The 19,837-nt window shown below is 44.7% G+C and overlaps 2 protein-coding genes across 6 annotated transcripts in view; both read left to right on the forward strand.

Annotated features, from left to right (window-relative positions):
- Nucleotides 1-15,979, forward strand: part of LRRC57 (leucine rich repeat containing 57) — a 27,017-nt gene extending 11,038 nt beyond the window's left edge. For all 5 annotated transcript variants that reach the window (XM_073586283.1, XM_073586290.1, XM_073586276.1 and 2 more), the window contains 5 exons: nt 533-676; nt 763-898; nt 1,553-1,821; nt 4,644-4,829; nt 15,514-15,979. In XM_073586283.1, the coding sequence (XP_073442384.1) occupies nt 593-676; nt 763-898; nt 1,553-1,821; nt 4,644-4,829; nt 15,514-15,555 (717 nt within the window). In that variant the 5' untranslated portion in view covers nt 533-592 and the 3' untranslated portion in view covers nt 15,556-15,979. The remainder of the gene's footprint in view (nt 1-532; nt 677-762; nt 899-1,552; nt 1,822-4,643; nt 4,830-15,513) is intronic.
- Nucleotides 15,980-16,129: 150 nt separating this feature from the next.
- LOC141098431 (uncharacterized) lies at nt 16,130-19,216 on the forward strand. The gene is made up of 2 exons (XM_073586252.1): nt 16,130-17,171; nt 17,384-19,216. Exons 1-2 carry the CDS (start codon nt 16,970-16,972, stop codon nt 18,544-18,546), a joined length of 1,365 nt encoding a protein of 454 aa, XP_073442353.1. The 5' UTR covers nt 16,130-16,969; the 3' UTR covers nt 18,547-19,216.
- The last annotated feature ends 621 nt before the right edge of the window (nt 19,217-19,837 follow it).

Genomic DNA, 19,837 nt, shown 5'->3' on the forward strand with positions numbered 1-19,837 from the left:
TGATCGTTAATCGTTGCCTAATGGTCTGGGCCATAAACCTATCGTTGGTCTCCCACTGGGCAGCACACATCGCTGCGTGTGACAGCGAGAGACCAACGATCAGCGAGCTCCCAGCGCCATACAGCAGACGCTGGGAGCTGGTATCTAGGGTAAACAGCGGGTAACTAAGCGCCGTGCGGTGCTTAGTTACCCGCTGTTTACCCTGGATACCAGCGTGCGCGCTGGTCCTGATCGCTGGTGAGTCTGCCTATGTCCCAGCGATTCCATCCACGTCGGATCGTTGGTGGGATCGCTGGGACATTGAAGCGTGTAACGGGGCCCTTAGGCTTTCACTGTGCATAAGCAATTGTTTGTGTAAACAGAACATGTGCTGCCGAGAGCTTTGCCTGCCTATATGTTAGGTGCACATGTAGCCGATCGGCAATTGTACTCATTTTGGTGTATGAGCATGCTGATGTTTTTCGTGCTAATTAAAACAAAAAATACATCTACGTGTATAATTAGTGAAACGTCATGACTGTATATATTTCAGTAAGCGGCGGGACAGCAAAGAACCTTTCATCAACCCCTAGTGCAGAAGGAGCTTCCGACCATGGGTAACAGTGCGTTGAAGGCCCACCTGGAAACGGCCCAGAAGACCGGCGTGTTCCAGCTAACGGATAAGGCATTGGTGGAGGTGAGAGCTGGTATAGTCTAGTATTTACAGTTTATTTATTTTTTTTATATACTGTTTTATGGTTTGGTTTTTTTTTGCACCCAAAGTTCCCAGAGGAGCTCCAGAGATTATCCGCTAACCTACGGACCATCAATCTGTCCAGCAACAAGATAGACGTACTACCTCCATCAATAGGCAAATTTGGAGTTTTGAAGAGTTTGTCCCTGAATCACAACAGATTGAGTAAGAATAATATATCTGAGAACTCTAGACATTTGGCAAAGTATTTTACAGTGCTTTGCAAAAGTATTCAGTCCCCCTTAAAATGACGTGTTCAGATCCAGTTACGTGCTTTTAGTGTATATATGCCAAAGCTCCTGCTGTATAAGCTAAACTGCTAGACATCTGTCACTGCGTGTATTCAATGTATCCCGTAAACTGAGACAAATCACGTGGTGTGAACAAAGCCATACAGTTGTCTCTTGCTGCAACACCGCACCCAGTGCTGTGCGATACAAGAGACAAATTAGCATAAGACCCTTATTCACCACTGGTTGATTAACGCTTGTTCATTGGGTGAAATTATATTACGCTTGTTCGTCAGGTGGAATCATATTTTGTGCTACCTAAAAAAGAAAGTCATTGTTCTCAGCAGCACATTGTGCTGTGTGAATAAATGCTTTTTAAGACTATTTAGTCTAAGGATTAGATGAACCTGCCCCATATGGCCATCGTATATATCGGAGGCAGACATTAGCATGTTTAGTTTTGGCTGCTCGGAGTACGCGCCTGTAATCTGATGCTCTTACTTAAGACAGATCCGCTTTAATACTTTCACAGAAATATGAGCACTAGGGGGCAGACTCTACCATATCTTATGTTTCTTTTTCTCCCCAGCCGGACTTCCTGACGAGTTGTGCAAATTAAAAAAGCTGGATACCCTACACCTCGCCGCGAACCATATTCCCCGCCTACCCGCAGACTTTGGGCAGCTCTCCGCTTTGAAAACGCTAAACCTTTCCGGTAACCAGCTACGTGCAATACCCTCCCAGCTCTGCAGCCTGCGGCACCTGGATGTTGTGGATCTGTCAAAAAATAAAATTCAGGCCATTCCAGATGAAGTCTCTGGGGTGCAGGCCATCGAGATAAACCTAAACCAGAACCAGGTAAGACGATACCAATAAACCAAAATGTGAATTCTCCGATTGGTGTCAAGTAGGGGACTCGGTGCCATAAGTGCTTGCCTGTATGGAGATGGGGGGCAAAGCCTGGAACAAGGCTGGAAATTTAATCCTGAAAGTGTTGTGTTCAAACTAGTAACCCAGAGAGCCTCCACAGTTATGGCCTATGGCATGACCCGTACATGGGTGCCATAACACCAATGTGGAGGTCATTCAGTTGTGTGATTCCTTACTGTTCCTTATAGCATAAGATTGCAGCCTAAAGAAGAAAAAAAAAAGTGTCTGCACTACAATGTAATAAAGACTAATTCAGCATTTATTTTTATTAACTTTGTCCAGCATGGAAAGTTAAGAAACTTTTCAAATCACTTTATTAGGGGATTTGTCTTCATTCCTGTGTATACAGTATATTAGGGTGACCGGATCTTATATGGGGGGGAAAAAATGTCAGAATCTTGTTCGTCTGGACCCCACAAAACGATTCCCCTTTCCAGATATTGAGAGAGCCAAAATTTGAGCTTGATCAAACGACGGTAACCCGTGCCGCTCGTCGCTCAAAGTTTGAAAAAATCCAAATTGAGGTTTTTTAAGATTTAAGTATTTTGCATAGTCTGTTAGACTATAAAGAATGTGACAACAACATTGCAGAAATAGCCCTGACCAAATTTTCGAACCATTTGTGGTATTTGAATGCAGAGTTGGTGGGATTATCGTTTTTTGATCCCACCATTACAGACAATGAAAAGTTGTTAATGGCTAATAAATTGCTCAGTAGCACAGATGAACCATCAGAGCACGCTAACCTACATGAGTTGATAATTTTACATAGTTATCTAATCTATTCTAGAGCTTTTGTTAAAGTAGTTTTTGAAACGTCAGAATATAATGCTCGGCATTTGCTTACAACTTGCAGGACATATTGCTTTTGTTCTTCATCTTTTGTCAGAAGGTCGTTAAAGTCGGTTACTTCCTACCTCTTTTAATTTTTCTTTCCTAACTTTTGGATTTACAACCCTAGCGTGCTCTGATGGTTCATCTGTGCTAGAGTTGAGCGACTTTGGTCGGATCGGGTTTCGTGAAACCCGAATGAAACAAAATAAGTTTCAGATGAAACTCGTCCGACTAGAGCAAAAAAAGTCGGAGTTTCGTCCGACTTTTATTTCCCATTGACTTGCATTGGGGTCGGGTTTCGGACGAAACTCCGACTTTGTTTTGCTCTAGTCGGACAAGTTTCATCTGAAACTTATTTTGTTTCATTCGGGTTTCACGAAACCCGATCCGACCAAAGTCGCTCAACTCTAATCTGTGCTACTGAGCAATTTATTAGCCATTAACAACTTTTCATTGTCTGTAATGGTGGGATCAAAAAACGATAATCCCACCAACTCTGCATTCAAATACCACAAATGGTTCGAAAATTTGGTCAGGGCTATTTCTGCAATGTTGTTGTCACATTCTTTATAGTCTAACAGACTATGCAAAATACCTAAATCTTAAAATACCTCAATTTGGATTTTTTCAAACTTTGAGCGACGAGCGGCACGGGTTAAGGTCGTTTGATCGAGCTCAAATTTTGGCTCTCTCAATATCTGGAAAGGGGAATCGTTTTGTGGGGTCCAGACGGACAAAATTCCGACATCGATTTTTTGCGGTCAACCTACTGTATATATATAAAATAGTCATGTAAGTGGCTTCCAATGTCCTGCTTTTCCCCAGTTTATTTGTCTACTTATGTGGAGTACTGATGATGGCAGTGATGGGTCTGCCGTTTCCTCCTCTGTGTTGTGCTTATCAGAGCAATATCTTGCAGCAGTTTATTCAGAGAGTTAGTGAGACAGAGGCACTGATCTTTTCACTGCCATCATCTGTACTCCAAATGAGTACATTCTTATATGAAGGTAAATAGACTAGGTAAAAGCAGGGGTTTGTAGGAATTAAGACAAATTCCCTATGCTGCTTCCGCTCCTGCTTGTCCCATCTATTTCCCCATCTTCATCTGTATTGATATCAGAACTTGCTCATTTGGAGTACAGATGACGGTAGTGAAAAGATCAGCTCAGCACCTGTGTCACTAACTCTGGGGATAAGGTGCTGCTGGAGATTGCTTTGATAAGCACAACTCAGAGGAAGGTATTGATGCTGACTCTTTTACTGCCATCATCTGTACAAGACTGAAATGAAAATCCCCTAATAAAGTGATTTGCAAGTTTTACAGCTTTCAATGCTGCACAAAATTAAGAAGAAAAAAAAGTTGAAATTCCCCAATGGGTGTGGGTGGGCTCACCTGTACATGTAGTGTAGTATTCTTCATGCAATAATGCCCTGGCATTCCTCGCAGTCTGTTCATGCATTATTAGTTGTAGCCTCGGCTGCCCATAATGTAGAACAGGATTATTGAAGGTCGGCGGATTTGCTACCTTGGAGCTTTGTACAAAGAACCGAAGAGAAAACTGTGTGTTAAGACAAAATTGGTAATACAAGTTACTGAAAAAAGGTAAACTTTATTTGGTACAATTAATAAAAAAAACTAAGTACAGACAGAAGAATAAAACTGGTGGGTGAGTGACCCCAGTAGCAAAAAATCATGGATCATCAAATATATCTTTATACAAAATTAGTAGTAAAAATACACATGGGATACATACAGTATATCACGAATAAGTGTCTATTCAGTAATATCAGTGAGTATATAGCAAAGAATGCTCACCCGACGCGCGTTTCACAAATGCTTCATCAGGGGAGCTTTGTGTTTGCAATCGCACAATGTTTATTCACTGTAGTAAATTGATGTTTTTTTTTCATCTCAGATCTCACAGATCTCGGTGCAGGTCTCTCGGTGCCCACGTCTTAAGGTTCTTCGACTTGAAGAGAACTGTCTGGAGCTCAACATGTTGCCCCAGAGCATCCTCAGCGACTCGCAGATCTCCCTGTTAGCAGTAGATGGGAACCTATTTGAAATAAAAAATCTCCGGGACTTGGATGGTTATGATAAGGTCAGTGACCTTGATGTATATTTCTATACAGCAGTTATCTGCACACTTCCCTCTCAGATTCTGATCTGTTATTAATTCTGAAAATTCACCAGCCCTCGACCCCCAACATCAGCAGTTACCAGAGCAGTTCTCCTAATCACTGCTCTCAGTTTCCCGAACTATGTGCGTGTTCAAACCCCTTTATCTCCAGGAGTGTAACTAGAGGCCTATGGGCCCCCTGCCCCCAACAGCATGCTGCTCAGATATATACATTAGAATTCTGGCCCCCTTATAACTTGTAATGACTCCTATTTCAGTCCCTGTATACTTGTAATGTAATTCTGTCCCCACTATAATGATCATGTCTCCCATTCTGACCAAAATATATATTTTTTTGTATAATCTCTTCAATTCTGACCTCTTACACTATTATTGTCCCCCTTTCTACCCCCTATATAATAAACAATGACAGATGTTAATGTGCCACAGTAGCAGGGGAAGCTCCTGGATCAGAACTGTCATTGAAAGACGATATCCGGGGCTTTATAAAAAAACAAAAAATGTACCTAAGCACTAACAGGCAGGTAATTGCAGCTTTCCTGCCTGTTGTGCCCGTTCCCATTCTTCCTCGGTACAGAGCTGTCTGTGACCACTCCTGCTGGGGGGTGCAGAAGCCTCTGCTGACGTCACTTCTACAGAGTGGAGGCTTCTTTTTCGCTCCGCTCTGTAGACAGGGCTGGACTTCCAACATCATTCTGATTGACAGATCATTGCTACCTAAGTGGGGGAGATGGCTGTCAGTCAGAATGACGGAAGTCCCGCCACGTCACATCAGTAGAAGCCAAATTCTTGGAAGCAGCAGTTTGTGACCGCTCTTTACTGGGGGAGAATGGCACTGGGCACAACAGGCAGGTAAGTTGCAATTATCTGCAAAAAATTAAAAAAAAAAATGGAGTAAAAAAAATGTCAAGTGAAAAAGATAATATATTCAATACAAATACACAGTGAGAAGTATATATAAAAATATCACTGTATATAGATACACACACATTTCAAATGAGTATCTGAAGAACGAAGAACACAGGTAAAAATGTCCCAAGAACAACACTGATAAATGTAAAAATCCGACCAGAGGAATCAAGTTCTTTGAAAAATAGACCATAAAGTAAAATGTGTATACACCTTTAAGGGCACCTAGTGAATTGGCTAATCAAAGATAGATCCTCACCCGTCATGGTCGCAGTGTGTCAAGGGACAGCCAGCCCCTACGCACGTTTCGCGTAGGCTTCTTTGGGGGGGCCGTACAGAAGTGTGTCACTACAGCTATTTTATATGCCGGTGTCAGCTGTTACCAATTATGGAACGGGACATGCAGGGCGGCGCATGCACACGTGATACGAGCGCTGGAAGTTGCATCACCGCCAGGCTTCCCACATGACGTGAGCCATACTCCTAGCAACCGTTACCCGCAAGCGTCATGTGTCGGGCGCCAGCAGCGATGCTCTGGAACGCAGAGGTCAGCGTGCATGCGCACATGTCCACAACGCAGGAAGCTATGTGAATGAAAGGTGAGTATTTAGAACACCAAATTAAGTCTCTGGAGCGGATGTGACCGGTCCAGAAGAGGTATTAAGTGAACCAGGAAAAGTGCATATTAGAAAGCAATAATCAATTAAATAAACTCTATATATAAAACTGAATGTGTGTGTGTATCACCAACCAATCACGAAGCATCTCTCATTTCACCAGAGCTGGTTAAGCTGAGCTGTGATTGGTTGCTATGAGCAAGTTTTCCCACTTGACGACACCTCAGCAGACACTGATATGGTGGGAGAAATCTAGCATCCCCAGGAACATAAGCTCCAGCCATTGTCTGCCACCCAGACAGGAGCAGAGAGCACATGAAGAAATGAATCCCCATCCTGTGTGCCCATATACCCATCACACATCCTCCATCATATAGGCACATCTTCCCTCTTAAAGGGATCATTGGTATGGAAGTCAGAGCAAATCCATTCAGCGCTTTGGTTTTGACCCCAGGCCTCTCTTAAAGGGATCCCTGGTATGGAAGTTAGGACCGTTCCACTCAGCTCTGTGGTTCTGACCCCAGTTTCTCTTAAAGGGATCAGTGGTATGGAATTTAGGGCAAATCCACTCTGCGCTTTGGTACTGACCCCAGGCCCTTCTTAAAGGGATCTCCGGTATGGAAGTCAGGGCAAATCCATCCAGCGCTTTAATTCTGACCCCAGGCCTCTCTTAAAGGGATCCCCGGTATGGAAGTCTGGGCAATTGCCTTCAAATGCTCTGGTACTGACCCCAGGCTCTCTTAAAGGGATCTCCTGTATGGAAGTTAGGGCAGATCTCTCAGCGCTCTGATTCTGATCCCAGGGTTCTTTTAAAGGGATCCCCGATATGGAAGTGAGGGCAAATCCACTCTGCGCTTTGGCACTGACCCCAGGCATCTCTTAAAGGGATCTCCGGTATGGAAGTTAGGGTAAATCCTTCAGCGCTCTGATTCTCACCCCAGGCTTCTATTAAAGGAATCATTGGTATGGAAGTCAGGGCAAATCCCCTCAGCGCTCTGGTTCTGACGCCAGGCCTCTCTTAAAGGGATCCCCGATATGGAAGTTAGGACTGTTCCACTTAGCGCTCTGGTTCTGACCCCAGGCTGACGGGATGATGTGGGATATTAGGGGTAGTAGTCCGGTGGCTCTGGCTGATGGGACGATGTGGGATATTACGAGTAGTAGTCCGGTGGTTCTGGCTGATGGGACAATGTGGCATATTAGGGGTAGTAGTCCGGTGGCCATGGCTGACGGGATGTTGTGGGATATTAGTGGTAGTAGTCCGGTGGCTCTGGCTGACGGGATGATATGGGATATTAGGGGTAGCAGTCCGGTGGCTCTGGCTGACAGGATGATGTGGGATATTAGGGGTAGTAGTCCGGTGGCTCTGGCTAACGGGACGATGTGGTGTGTGTATATATATATATATATATATATATATATATATATATATATATATATATATATATATATATATATATATATATATATATATATATGGTAAAAAACTAGAAATACAGACATACAATAGATATAATTATGTAAACATATTTGTCATTAAGAATTTACTTATTCCAAGGGGTGGAACATGTGATAACCAAACAAAACGTGAATCTTTTGAGTTCAATTGAGACACTAAGAAAAGACACACAAAATAAAAACCAAATCCAGAGGAAAAAAAGGCCTAAAGAGGCAAAACTAAGTTGTTTGTTCAGTCCATACGGTACCAATGTGTCCAGAATAGTAATCCATCTGCATTCACGTTGAGATACTAAACGTTTCGAACCCCCCCTCCTTGTTCCAATATGGAGTCTTAGGATTGCAATCGAGTGTTTCTCTGAAATGCCTTGGTAACGTTTTTAATGCCGTAATATCACTCTCCTCTCGGGTGGCCAGGATATTCCTCACGTGTTTTTACATTTATCAGTGTTGTTCTTGGGACATTTTTGCCTGTGTTCTTCATTCTTCAGATACTCATTTGAAATGTGTGTATCTATATACAGTGATATTTTTATGTATACTTCTCAATGTGTATTTGTATTGAATAAATTATCATGTTTTTCACTTGACATTTTTCTTGACTCCTTTTTTTTTCGAATTTTTTGCATGTTTATAGAAGTTTTTTTGTCATACTGACACATTGAATTTTCTTGTTTGTTGTCAGTAATCTGATATATTGTTCTGCACTGATCTATATTTTCATAAGTTGAAGTTACCTGCCTATTTGTGCTTAGGCACATTTTGTTTTTTGTAAAGTCCTGGATACCTCCTTGAAGGAATGGTGCCCGCCCTCCCAACATGCTGTTGGAGGTAAGGAGACTTCAGAGCTGAAGTCACAACCGGAGAATAACCCATTAATGAATGTGGAGCAAGGCATTGTTTTAATGTGCAAATGAAAGGGAACAATCAGTCAATTCATGCTGATAAAACCTGGGGTAAAAAATTAACTGAAAAAAAAGAACTAAAAAAAAATCAATAAAAACAAAGACATGCACAAGCAGGATGCAGCAGGTCTCCCATGATGAAGGCGGGGGGCAGCACAGTCGCATGTTTGTATTGTTTTTTTTAGTCCTCAGTTAATTTTTTGAATTTAGTGTAGGTACTGGCAAGATACAGAGGAACCCCGACGCACGTTGCATACTTCTTGTGTATTATATACATCTTTTCTCCTACGCCTCATTGGGGGGACACAGACAGTGGGTGTTATGCTGCTGGCCACTAGGAGGACACTAAGTAAACCAGAAAAAAAGTTAGCTCCTCCCCTGCAGTATACACCCTCTCGCTGGCTGAGATTTCTCCAGTTCTTGCTTAGTGTCTATAGGAGGCACTTGGGTCTGGTTTCAGACCCCCACCGTTTTTATTTGATTTTTGATTTTTCTGTAAATTTGTATTTTTTAATTAACGGAGTGAAGGGGGCGACGGTTCCTTTCTACGGCCCGCTCTCTCCCGAACCAACAACAGGCAAGCACGCGGAGTATACCTCCACGTACACTTTCCTGCGACGATTGGGGCTGATTCCTCTGGCAATGATCCTTACGATCCTGGTCATCCACGGATAGGAGGGCAAGCGCATGGAGTGCAATGGAGAAGACTGGGACAGCACTTCCGAATGCCCTGAATCAGCCCCATAGCTCTCCATCCCCCTGCCATAGGGAGGATCGATTGAGCATACCCCTTTAAGAACTCCTCCAGCTCTGCTTCATCAGCCAGGAGGATGAGACCTGCATGGATGGCCCCGGATAGCGCGGCCTGCCGAGCACTGGAGTGGAGGTATGGAGTCGGGTCCCGACCCCCGGGAGAAGCGCTGACTTAGCGTCAGTAGCGGTGCACCGGCGCCCCATCGCCTCAAATCCCCCCCCCCCCCCTGCTCTCGGGGTAGGCCAAAAAATTTAGTCCCCGGCTTTTCCGGTCTACTATGCTGCAATTTGAATGGCGCCGCCCGAGGTAACGTCGCCGCCCCCTCCTCTTGGCGCCTTTCATTACTTACGAGATGCGCAATTCTAATCTCGGGGGCCATGTCTTTTACCTCAGCTGCCATTAACACTTTCAGGAGCGCTATGCCTACTCTGGACAGAAGGATGCTGGGTGACACCACAGGGCCACCGCTTTCCTCCCGGGGGTCACAGCACAGGACCGTGGGTAAGCCGCATCTGCCCTCAGATTAAAGCTTAACCCCTTCCTGGCACATTCCCTGCAGCTGCAGACAGACTCTGCCGTTAACCCTATCAGGAGCGCTATATGGGCTGCTAAGAAGCACACTGCGTTTTTTACCGTGTGTACCACTTGCAAGTCTACCCAGTGCACAGACTAGTCCGTTATGCACGGACTGCGTCCTGGCCTGCGCTCCAACGCCCCTCGCCGCCGCTGCTGACGGGCCTCCTGCGTTTAGTACCCCTGAGTGGGCTGCGTCCCTGTCACGGTCGGTGGAGCCTCTGACCCAGGCTATATTTTCCCTCCGGGAGGACTCTTTAAGTCAGAAAGCGTCCTTACCTCCCGAGGAGGGCTCCGGCGTTGTCCGGGAACCGTCCACCAGCAGGGGCCATACTCGTCCAAGGGATGGTCAGGTCTCTCGAAAGCGGACCCATGACGCGTCCCCTAGTCCCGTTCGTGCCTCAGCATCGGCGACTCCTGTCTCTCGCTCTCCCTCTCCTGAGGTTCACAGCGAGCACAACTCTGAATTTGAATCTGACACGTCAGCCCCTCAGAATCCCCCAACTGATCAAGAGTCGCTTGATTCTCTTATAGAATCGGTCAACAGGATTCTGAAGTTGGACGAGGAAAATATTCCTGCTCCAGCACACCCTCATTTAAGAAAACCAAGCGTGTGCGCTGGCTATTTACCAGCCATCCGGTGTTTAAGGAAATTATCCAGAAACATAGGGATCGTCCGCATAAGCTGTTCACAGGGCAAAAGTCTACTCAGGCTAAATACCCTTTTGATCCAGACCTAATGAAGGATTGGTTACAGTCCCTTCCGGTGGACCCTCCAGTATCTAGTTTTGCTTCTAAAATGCTCCTATCTGTTTCTGAGGGTTCCTCAATCAGAAACCCCTCCGATCGTCAAATTGACTACCTTGCCCGTTCAGTTTTTTGAAGCTTCAGGAGCAGCGGTTTTTCCATCTTTCGCAGCATTTTGGGTCACTAAGGCTATGGCCGCTTGGGCAGAAGTCTTGATTACTTCCTTCCAGGGCACCAGTCTTCCTCCGAAAGGCATCCACGTCGCCAGGCATATAATTCATGTAGCGGACTTTGTAGTAGACGCTTTTTTTGATGCCGCCAATTGTGTGGCTCAAACTGCCGCTAATGCGATCTCCATTAGAAGAGCCCTATGGCTCCGCGGCTGGCGGGCAGATGCTACTTCTAAAACATCGTGGACTTCTCTCCCCTCTCAAACGGGTCGTCTTTTTGGAGAGAAATTGGACCAGCTCATTTCTGGTACTACCGGGGGTTAAAAGTAAATTCCTTCCCCAACAAAAGGCTGTTTCCCAGCCGACACGTTTTCCATCTCTTCGCATTAATTCCGGTTGGTCCTTCTCTTCCGGATCAGGTCGGTCCCCGCGCGGAGACAGAGGCTCCCAGGTCTCATACAGACCTAACCGCTCTTGGAAACCCAGGCCTAGGGCTTCTGGATCTAGGGGAGCCAGATCTCATAGATATACCCAATGACTTGTTGTGGTATCCGGCAGACACTGACAAAGTTGGCGGTCACCTACTTTCCTTCAGCTACACTTGGCTCGCGGTCGTCGACGACAAGTGGGTCAGGGAGCTGGTGTCCTCCGGGTACAAGATAGCGTTTTCTTCTCCCCCTCCACCTCGGTTTTTCCTTTCCTCTCCCCCTAAGAAAAAGACGAGCCTTCCTTCGGGCTGTTCAGGCTCTGCTAAGGGACGGAGTCATCATTCCGGTCCCTCATCACGAGAGGTTCAGGGGTTTTTAGTCAAACCTTTTTGTGGTTCCAAAAAAGGATGGGACGATGCGACCCATTTTGGATCTCAAACTGTTAAATCAGTTTGTCAAGGTACGGCGATTCCGAATGGAATCTCTCCGATCAGTTGTTGCTTCCATGGAAAAAGGAGAGTTCCTAGCATCCATTGACATCAAGGACGCTTACCTTCACATTCCGATCTGCCCGTCCCACCAGCAGTTCCTGCGTTTTTGCAATTCACAAGGAACACTTCAGTTCGTTGCCTTGCCCTTCGGACTCGCCACCGCCCCCCAGGGTCTTTACCAAGGTCATGGCGGCTGTCATGGCCATTCTCCACTCGCGGGGAGTGGTGGTGTTACCGTATCTGGACGACCTGCTCATCAAGGGCCCGTCCCTTCCAGCCTGCGAGGAATCCGTGGATATAACAGTAAATACACTTTCTCGCCTGGGGTGGAAGATAAACTTTGAAAAGTATTTCCCAATACCGGCTCAGCAGATTTCCTTTTTAGGAATGATCTTGGACACTTCCCGCGGGTTGGTCATTCTCCCTCCAGAAAAGACCCAAGCCTTACAACAGGCAGCACGGACTTTTTCCCGACCGGTTTCTCACTCCATTCGTTTCAGCATGAGAGTTCTCGGAAAGATAGTGGCAGCGATGGAAGCAGTTCCATTTGCACAGTTCCACCTCCGTCCCTTACAACATGCGTTGCGGTTAGCTGGGACAAGAACCTGTTCTCCCTGGACCGTCGGATCCTTCTGTCCCTGTGGGTCAGGCAAGCCCTCAGGTGGTGGACACTGAGGTCCTCCCTGAATCAAGGGAGGTCTTTTCTCCCAGTAAGATGGTTGGTAGTAACCACCGACGCAAGTCTTCTTGGCTGGGGTGCGGTCTTTCTTCACCACACGGCCCAGGGTCGTTGGTCAACCCGAGAGTCACGTCTCCCCATCAACATTTTGGAGATACGAGCGATCAGATTAGCTCTACGGAGTTTCCACCATCTCCTCGGAGGTCACCTCATCAGGATCCAATCCGACAATGCCACGGCTATAGCGTATATCAATCGCCAGGGAGGTACCCGGAGCAGGATGGCCATGCACGAAGTGAGTCACATCCTCCATTGGCCCGAGACCAACCATTCGCCCATCTCAGCAATCCACATCCCGGGCGTAGAAAATTGGGTGGCAGATTTTCTCAGTCGCTAAGGCATTGCCTCGGGATAGTGGTCTCTTCATCCGGAAGACTTTCAGCAGATTTGTCATCGTTGGGGCACTCCGGATGTGGATCTCATGGCCTCAAGACTAAACAACAAGGTTCCTCGGTTCATTGCCCGATCGCGCGATCCATGCGCCATCGGAGCGGACGCCCTAGTTCTGCCATGGCACCAGTTCCGGCTCCCGTACATATTCTTTCCTCTTCCCTTACTTCTGAGGGTCATCAAGAAGATCAGAGCGGAGGGAGTACCAGTGATCCTAGTCGTGCCAGATTGACCGCGCCGAGCATGGTATGCAGAACTAATATAACTATTCGCTGACGTCCCCTGGCGACATCCAGATTGCATGGATCTACTCTCACGGGGCCCGATTTACCACCAGAACTCCGGGGCCCTGTCTTTGACGGCGTGGCTGTTGAATCCTGGATTTTAGCACAGGCTGGGTTCTCTCACGACGTGATTTCCATCATGATTAGTGCTAGGAAGCCTGTGTCCATGCGCATCTATCACCACACCAGGAAAGCCTTCTTTTCATGGTGCAAGGATCATGGTCGATCCCCTCTGGTGTTTTCCATTCCAGCCATATTGGAATTCCTTCAATCCGGATTAAAATCAGGTCTCGTGCTTAGCTCGCTCAAGGGCCAAATTTCGGCCTTGTCAGTGCTTTTCCAACGCAAAATTGCCACCAAACTTCAGGTCAAGATGTTCATTCAGGGAGTTTCCCATGTGGCGCCTCCTTATAGAAGGCCATTGGAATCATGGGACCTTAACCTGGTTCTCGGGGCCATACAGGGGGCTCCTTTCGAATCCCTGCAGGACGTGTCACTGACCGTCCTCTCTTGGAAGGTGGTCTTTCTAGTGGCAATTTCGTCAATCAGACGAGTTTCGGAATTGGCAGCCCTGTCCTGCCGTTCTCCGTTCCTGAATTTTCATCAGGACAAGGTAGTTCTCAGGACGTCCCCGTCCTTCCTGCCCAAGGTCGTCTCTTTCCATCTCAACGAGGAAATTGTTTTGCCTTCCTTTTGTCCGGTGCCAGTCTATCGCATTGAGAAGGCCCTCCACACCCTCGATGTGGTTAGGGCTCTGAGACGGTACATCTCGCGGACGGCTCCCTTCCGCAAGTCAGATGCCCTGTTCATGCTTCCAGAGGGGCTGAGGAAGGGTCTAGCTGTTTCAAAAGCAACGCTAGCCAGGTGGATTCGCTTGGCGATTCAGGAATCCTACCGTGTCAGGAACACGCCTGTCCCAGCAGGGATTAAGGCGCACTCTACCCCCTCAATGGGCGCCTCGTGGGCCATTCGGCACCAGGCGCCGGCAGAACAGGTCTGCAAGGCTGTGACTTGGTCCAGTCTGTATACTTTCACAAGACATTACCAAATTCATTCTCAGGCCTCTGCGGATGCAGCTCTCGGCAGACGCAGCCTGCAATCTGCAGTACCTCAGTGTTGACTCAGTGGTACATGGGGTATTAGGAGATGTTTGCTCCCCACCCAGGGACTGCTTTAGGGCATCCCACTGTCTGTGTCTCCCAATGAGGCGTAGGAGAAATAGGGATTTTTGTGTACTCACCGTAAAATCCTTTTCTCCGAGTCAATCATTGGGGGACACAGCACCCGCCCTGTTTAGCCTATTGGCTCACTGTAGCATTCTTAGGTTTTGACATAATTATGGTTATTGTTGACTGTTTATGCTCTTACTGCTTTTTTCACCGAACTGGAGAAATCTCAGCCAGCGAGGAGGTGTATACTGCAGGGGAGGAGCTAACTTTTTCTGGTTTACTTAGTGTCCTCCTAGTGGCAAGCAGCATAACACCCACTGTCTGTGTCCCCCAATGATTGGCTCGGAGAAAAGGATTTTACGGTGAGTACACAAAAATCCCTATTTTGCATATTTTTCCTGCAGGGTGACCCCTTGAGTGGTGGCTGGGTAATGGCCTGTGGGTGCACATATGGTATTGGCTGCACCCCCCCTAATGTAATATGGAGGGTGTCGGTAATAGGCTGCTATACAGATAGAGGTGCATCTCACCTAATGGTGTGAATGACGCCCTATTCAGCCCCTCACTGATGTTTGGTGGGTTAGTAAGTGGTTGGTTTTCAGTATTTTTTGCACCTGTGCCGCCCCCCGGTTTAATCATTAAGGTCCTGCTGCATCTTATTTGTATCTGGATATGGTATTATAAGTATGGCTGCTTTTTTTTTTTTTTTTTTTTTTTTCTTCTCTTTCAAAACAGAGTCCGGATGCTCAGTTTAGCCTGCATTTCAGAGAAAATATAGTTTAAAGATCCGGCCTGGGACCATAGGGATCGACGAGCTCAGTCTGGTGCCTGCTTCACTAGTTGATTGACAGGTCTCTCCTATATGTGTACAGTGGGGGAGACACCTGTCAATCATCCGGGATGATGTGGGGGGCCGCACAGGACGCCAGAGTTTCATAGAAAAATAATCCCTCTTTCAGGCTCTAATGGTATGGGGATAACTTGTGATTTTATTTTTTTTCTCCCCTCAAGTACATGGAACGGTTTACAGCAACACGGAAGAAGTTTGTGTGATTGGGCAGAGTTTGTAGAAGCGGAAGCACTAACTGTGACAACTTCCTCAGCGGGCGTCGGGGTGTTTCCCGACTATAGGACCCATCTCCAGGGGTCTCACAGCTTCTTCTATCAGCTTGAGTGCTCCCATCTAATATCAGCATGAGCAGGTGGGAGCCGCAGACCATGTGTGGGCTGGACTCGGTATGAGCTGAGACTTGACTACTGCACTGAGTAATGTGGACGCAGGCCCCTAAGCTTAGACAGGATTTCTTTCTCCTAATATAGACCATTATTATTTCATGGAATTTTTTTTTACTACATTTTTCCAAAATGTTATCTAACCATCCTCTGACAGTCATCGCAGTTATTTTGTTACCGCACTTTTAACAAATGTACATTTGTTTTTGGTTGTCAATTGTCATATTAAATATATTTAACATTAGATTCTTTGGACAGATTGTCATCTGAAAAGGTGAAGGCTGGGGTGAACATGTGCAGATGTCACTTGTTAGGAAAGTTGTTTTTTTTTTTTTTTTTAATAGTTTTAGGTTTAATTTAGTTTTAGGCTCCATATCACATGATCTGTGTCTCCTGATTGCACATCGCCCCTTTCTGGAGCTCGCTGCATGTAATAGTATAGAACTCAATAGGATCTATTTTAATCTGTATGCAGTGATCTCCCTCTAGTGGCGGCTGCAGGTAATTATGATAGGTTGCATTTTTTCAACTAGTCGCTGCACTGAGCCCCCATAGTAGGTTTATACGTGCCCTTCTTGGCAGGGTGGATAAAAATCAATGTTTTTTTAAAAAAAATCAAAAAAATTGGATTTTTTTTTATTTAAATCGGATTTTTTTTATTTAAATTGGATTTTTTTCAATAAACTGCTTTTTGAGGAAAATATTTTACCATCCAAAGGTTCTTCCATCATGAGATAAAGCTGAGTTGTTTAACTCAGTAGAATAAAGGCTGTATATGTGTAACATTCACAATGCCATGCTCTTCCAGAGGTTTCTGTAGGATTAGTGGGCAGTTTCTCTCCTATATTATCACAGACGCTCGCTTTACTTACGCAGTTCTCAAAACTGAATTTGACTCCGCAGAGGTCCCAGCCTCTTCTTCACGGCAAAAATGTTACAACATGAACAGAGTTGAGAAAAAGACCTTAATCCTATTGTTCTACAAACCTATGAATACAGAATCAACCCCTTCAGTGCCAAGTCCAAGAAGTTAGACAATATGTTTCTGATTGTTTGGAGTGGAATAGATCTGCACAACACAAGAATGTGAATCTAAGTGTGAGGAGGAGGAAGGGGAAGCAGACAAGAAAATTAAAGTGAAACTTTGAGCACAATACTGCAGCATAGCCACAGACAGACAAGTCTGGATCTGTTTGTGTGTACGATCTGAGGTTTATTACATTCTTTCCTTATAATGGCAGCAGGCCGTAAAAGAGACCCAGTTTGGGAATATTTTAATGAAGCTCCTTCGCCTATCGGTAAGGCAGGCATGCGTGCAAAATGCAAACGATGCAACAAAGAGATGCAAGGCCTGGTGGCGCGAATGAGGCAACATCATGAGAAATGCGGTGATGAAGATGACCAAAGAAACACTTCTGAACAGGCAGGATCTTCAGGTTGGTAAACATTTTTATTGAATCCTATTTCTAAAGACTGAACTGTCATGTGTGAGAAAAATTATATTTCTTATTACTGCATGTTACTGTCATTTGGTACAGTTATGAAGAAAAACAAATATTCCTTTTGGGGCAGGGGCAGTGATGTGTTGTGTACAATAAGCAGAAATTGTATAAACAATAAAATAACAGCATTGACTTTTTTTGTTTAGGGGAATTCATGGATTCTGGAAACTATCCTCCTCCAAGATCACCATCATCCTGTTCTACAGTTTCAGAGTTATCCATCCAGGATAGTGCTTCATTAGCAGCAGCATCATCATCATCAGACACCCACAGCCACATATCACCATCACCCAAAAGGAAGGAAAAACCTTTACTTCCTGTAACCACCATAGATAGGTTTGTGATAAGAACTAGCAGATTAGAAAAAGAGTTGATTGATGAAAAAATTGCCCAGTTTATTTATGCAACGAACTCTTCTTTCCGTCTGACTGAGAACCCACATTTCATTAATATGGTTCAGTCACTGAGACCAGGATACAGTCCACCCAGCAGAGCTGATGTTGCAGGGAAACTGCTGGATCAAGTGTATGACAGAGAAATGGAGCAATGTGCAACAGCTCTGGAGGGTAAAATTGTTAACCTAAGTATTGATGGGTGGAGTAATGTCCACAATGATCCTATTGTATGTGCTTGTATAACAACAGAAGAAGGTAAAGTCTTCCTTGCACAAACAACTGATACGTCAGGAAATGCACACACAGCAGAATACTTACAAGAAGTGGCAGTAAAAGCTATAACGACATGTGAACAAAAATTCAAATGTCTAGTACGCAGTTTGGTCACTGACAATGCTGCAAACGTATCCAAGATGAGAAGAGATTTAGAAGAGCAGGGAGGGAATACAAAGCTGGTAATAACATATGGTTGCAGTGCTCATTTGCTGCACCTCTTAGCCAAAGACTTAAGTGTTCCAGAAATAAAGGCTAATGTTGTTGAAATTGCTAAATACTTCCGTAATAATCATTTTGCTGCAGCAGCTCTGAAAAGGATGGGTGGAACCAAGCTAACGCTCCCACAAGATGTTAGATGGAACTCTGTGGTGGACTGTTTTGAGCAGTATATCAAAAACTGGCCTATTCTGATGACACTTTGTGAAGAAAATCGAGATAAAATAGATGGCACTGTCACGGCCAAAATCCTCAACATTGGGCTTAAGAGAAATGTTGAACATATGCTGAGCTTCCTGAAACCCATCTCTCAAGCTTTAAACAAAATACAGAAAAATAGCTGTTTTATTGCGGATGCTGTTGAAATTTGGAAGGAACTGAGTGAACACTTAAAAACAGAACTACACATGGACAGAATTTAAATTACAAGCAGTAAACAAACGAATGGGACAAGCACTGACTCCAGCTCATTTTTTGGCAAATATTGTCAATATCCAATATCAGGGTCAAAACCTAAGTGCTGAGGAAGAGGAGTTAGCTATGACATGGGTATCCAGCAGTCATCCATCTTTAATGCCAACTATAATAAACTTCAGAGCTAAGGGGGAACCATTCAAGAAATATATGTTTGCTGAAGATATTTTAAGGAAGGTCACACCAGTAAACTGGTGGAAGTCACTTAAGCGCTTGGATTTAGAGACTGTTCAAGTAATGATTTCACTTTTAACAGCAGTAGCTTCTTCTGCAGGCGTTGAAAGAATATTCTCTTCCTTTGGACTCATTCATTTTAAATTGAGAAATCCGTTGGGACCCAATAAAGCAGGAAAGCTTGTTTTTCTTTTCCAGATTATGAATAGGAACAAAGAAGAAGATGATGATGAAGATGACGACAAGTGAGCTACAGAGGACAGCAGGGACAGTAGTATTTAAGGTTTTCATGTGTCGGCTGGGCTGACAGTCTAAGTTTCTTAAAATATATATATATATTTTGTTTAGCCAAATTAGTTAACAAACATGGATGTTTGTTTAAGCAAATAACTTATGCTGTAATGTTGTTATTGTTTCAGTTGAATAAATCTATTTAAATTGTTATTAAGGTCAGGATTATTTTTCTCCTTCCTAAGTACAACAGAACAGTGGTGTCCAAATATGAATGATTAACCCATTAAACTGGGGAGAAAAAAGTAATATAAAAAGTGATTCTAAAAATCTTCATCTACTTGCATGTTAAAGTAGCAAGAACTAGTTTAGGTAGAAACTTTGATTTAAATCACTGATTTAAATCAAGCCTTACTGACTAGTGATTTAAATCAGTTAGATTTAAATCAAATCCACCCTGCTTCTTGGTACAGAAAGTATTGCATTGTGTAGTCTATGACATAACACCCTAACGTTCATGAAGCAATGGAGTTCACTACAATGACACAGCTCATGTCTGATTAGAAATGCAAGTTATTTTAAGAGATTACAGCGAACTACAGAGTCCGTAAAGCTAAAAATATCTGACAATTACTAAGAAAATATAGAAGTGGGTTTTTTTTATTATGTATACTTGATATTTTAGGTAACTTTGCAATTTATTGCTAGCATGGCCAGTATAGGGGAAATGCAAGGACTATAAATGGAAGTGCCAGAATCAGGACTGAGGTTATGCCGTCATCTGCGTCTTGTTCACATTTTGCAGTGTGGCTCTTATTACAGACTTGTAACTTA

The sequence above is a fragment of the Dendrobates tinctorius genome, unplaced genomic scaffold (assembly GCF_039654945.1).
Source record: "Dendrobates tinctorius isolate UK_male_01 unplaced genomic scaffold, ASM3965494v1 ptg000010l, whole genome shotgun sequence".
NCBI lineage: Eukaryota > Metazoa > Chordata > Amphibia > Anura > Dendrobatidae > Dendrobates > Dendrobates tinctorius.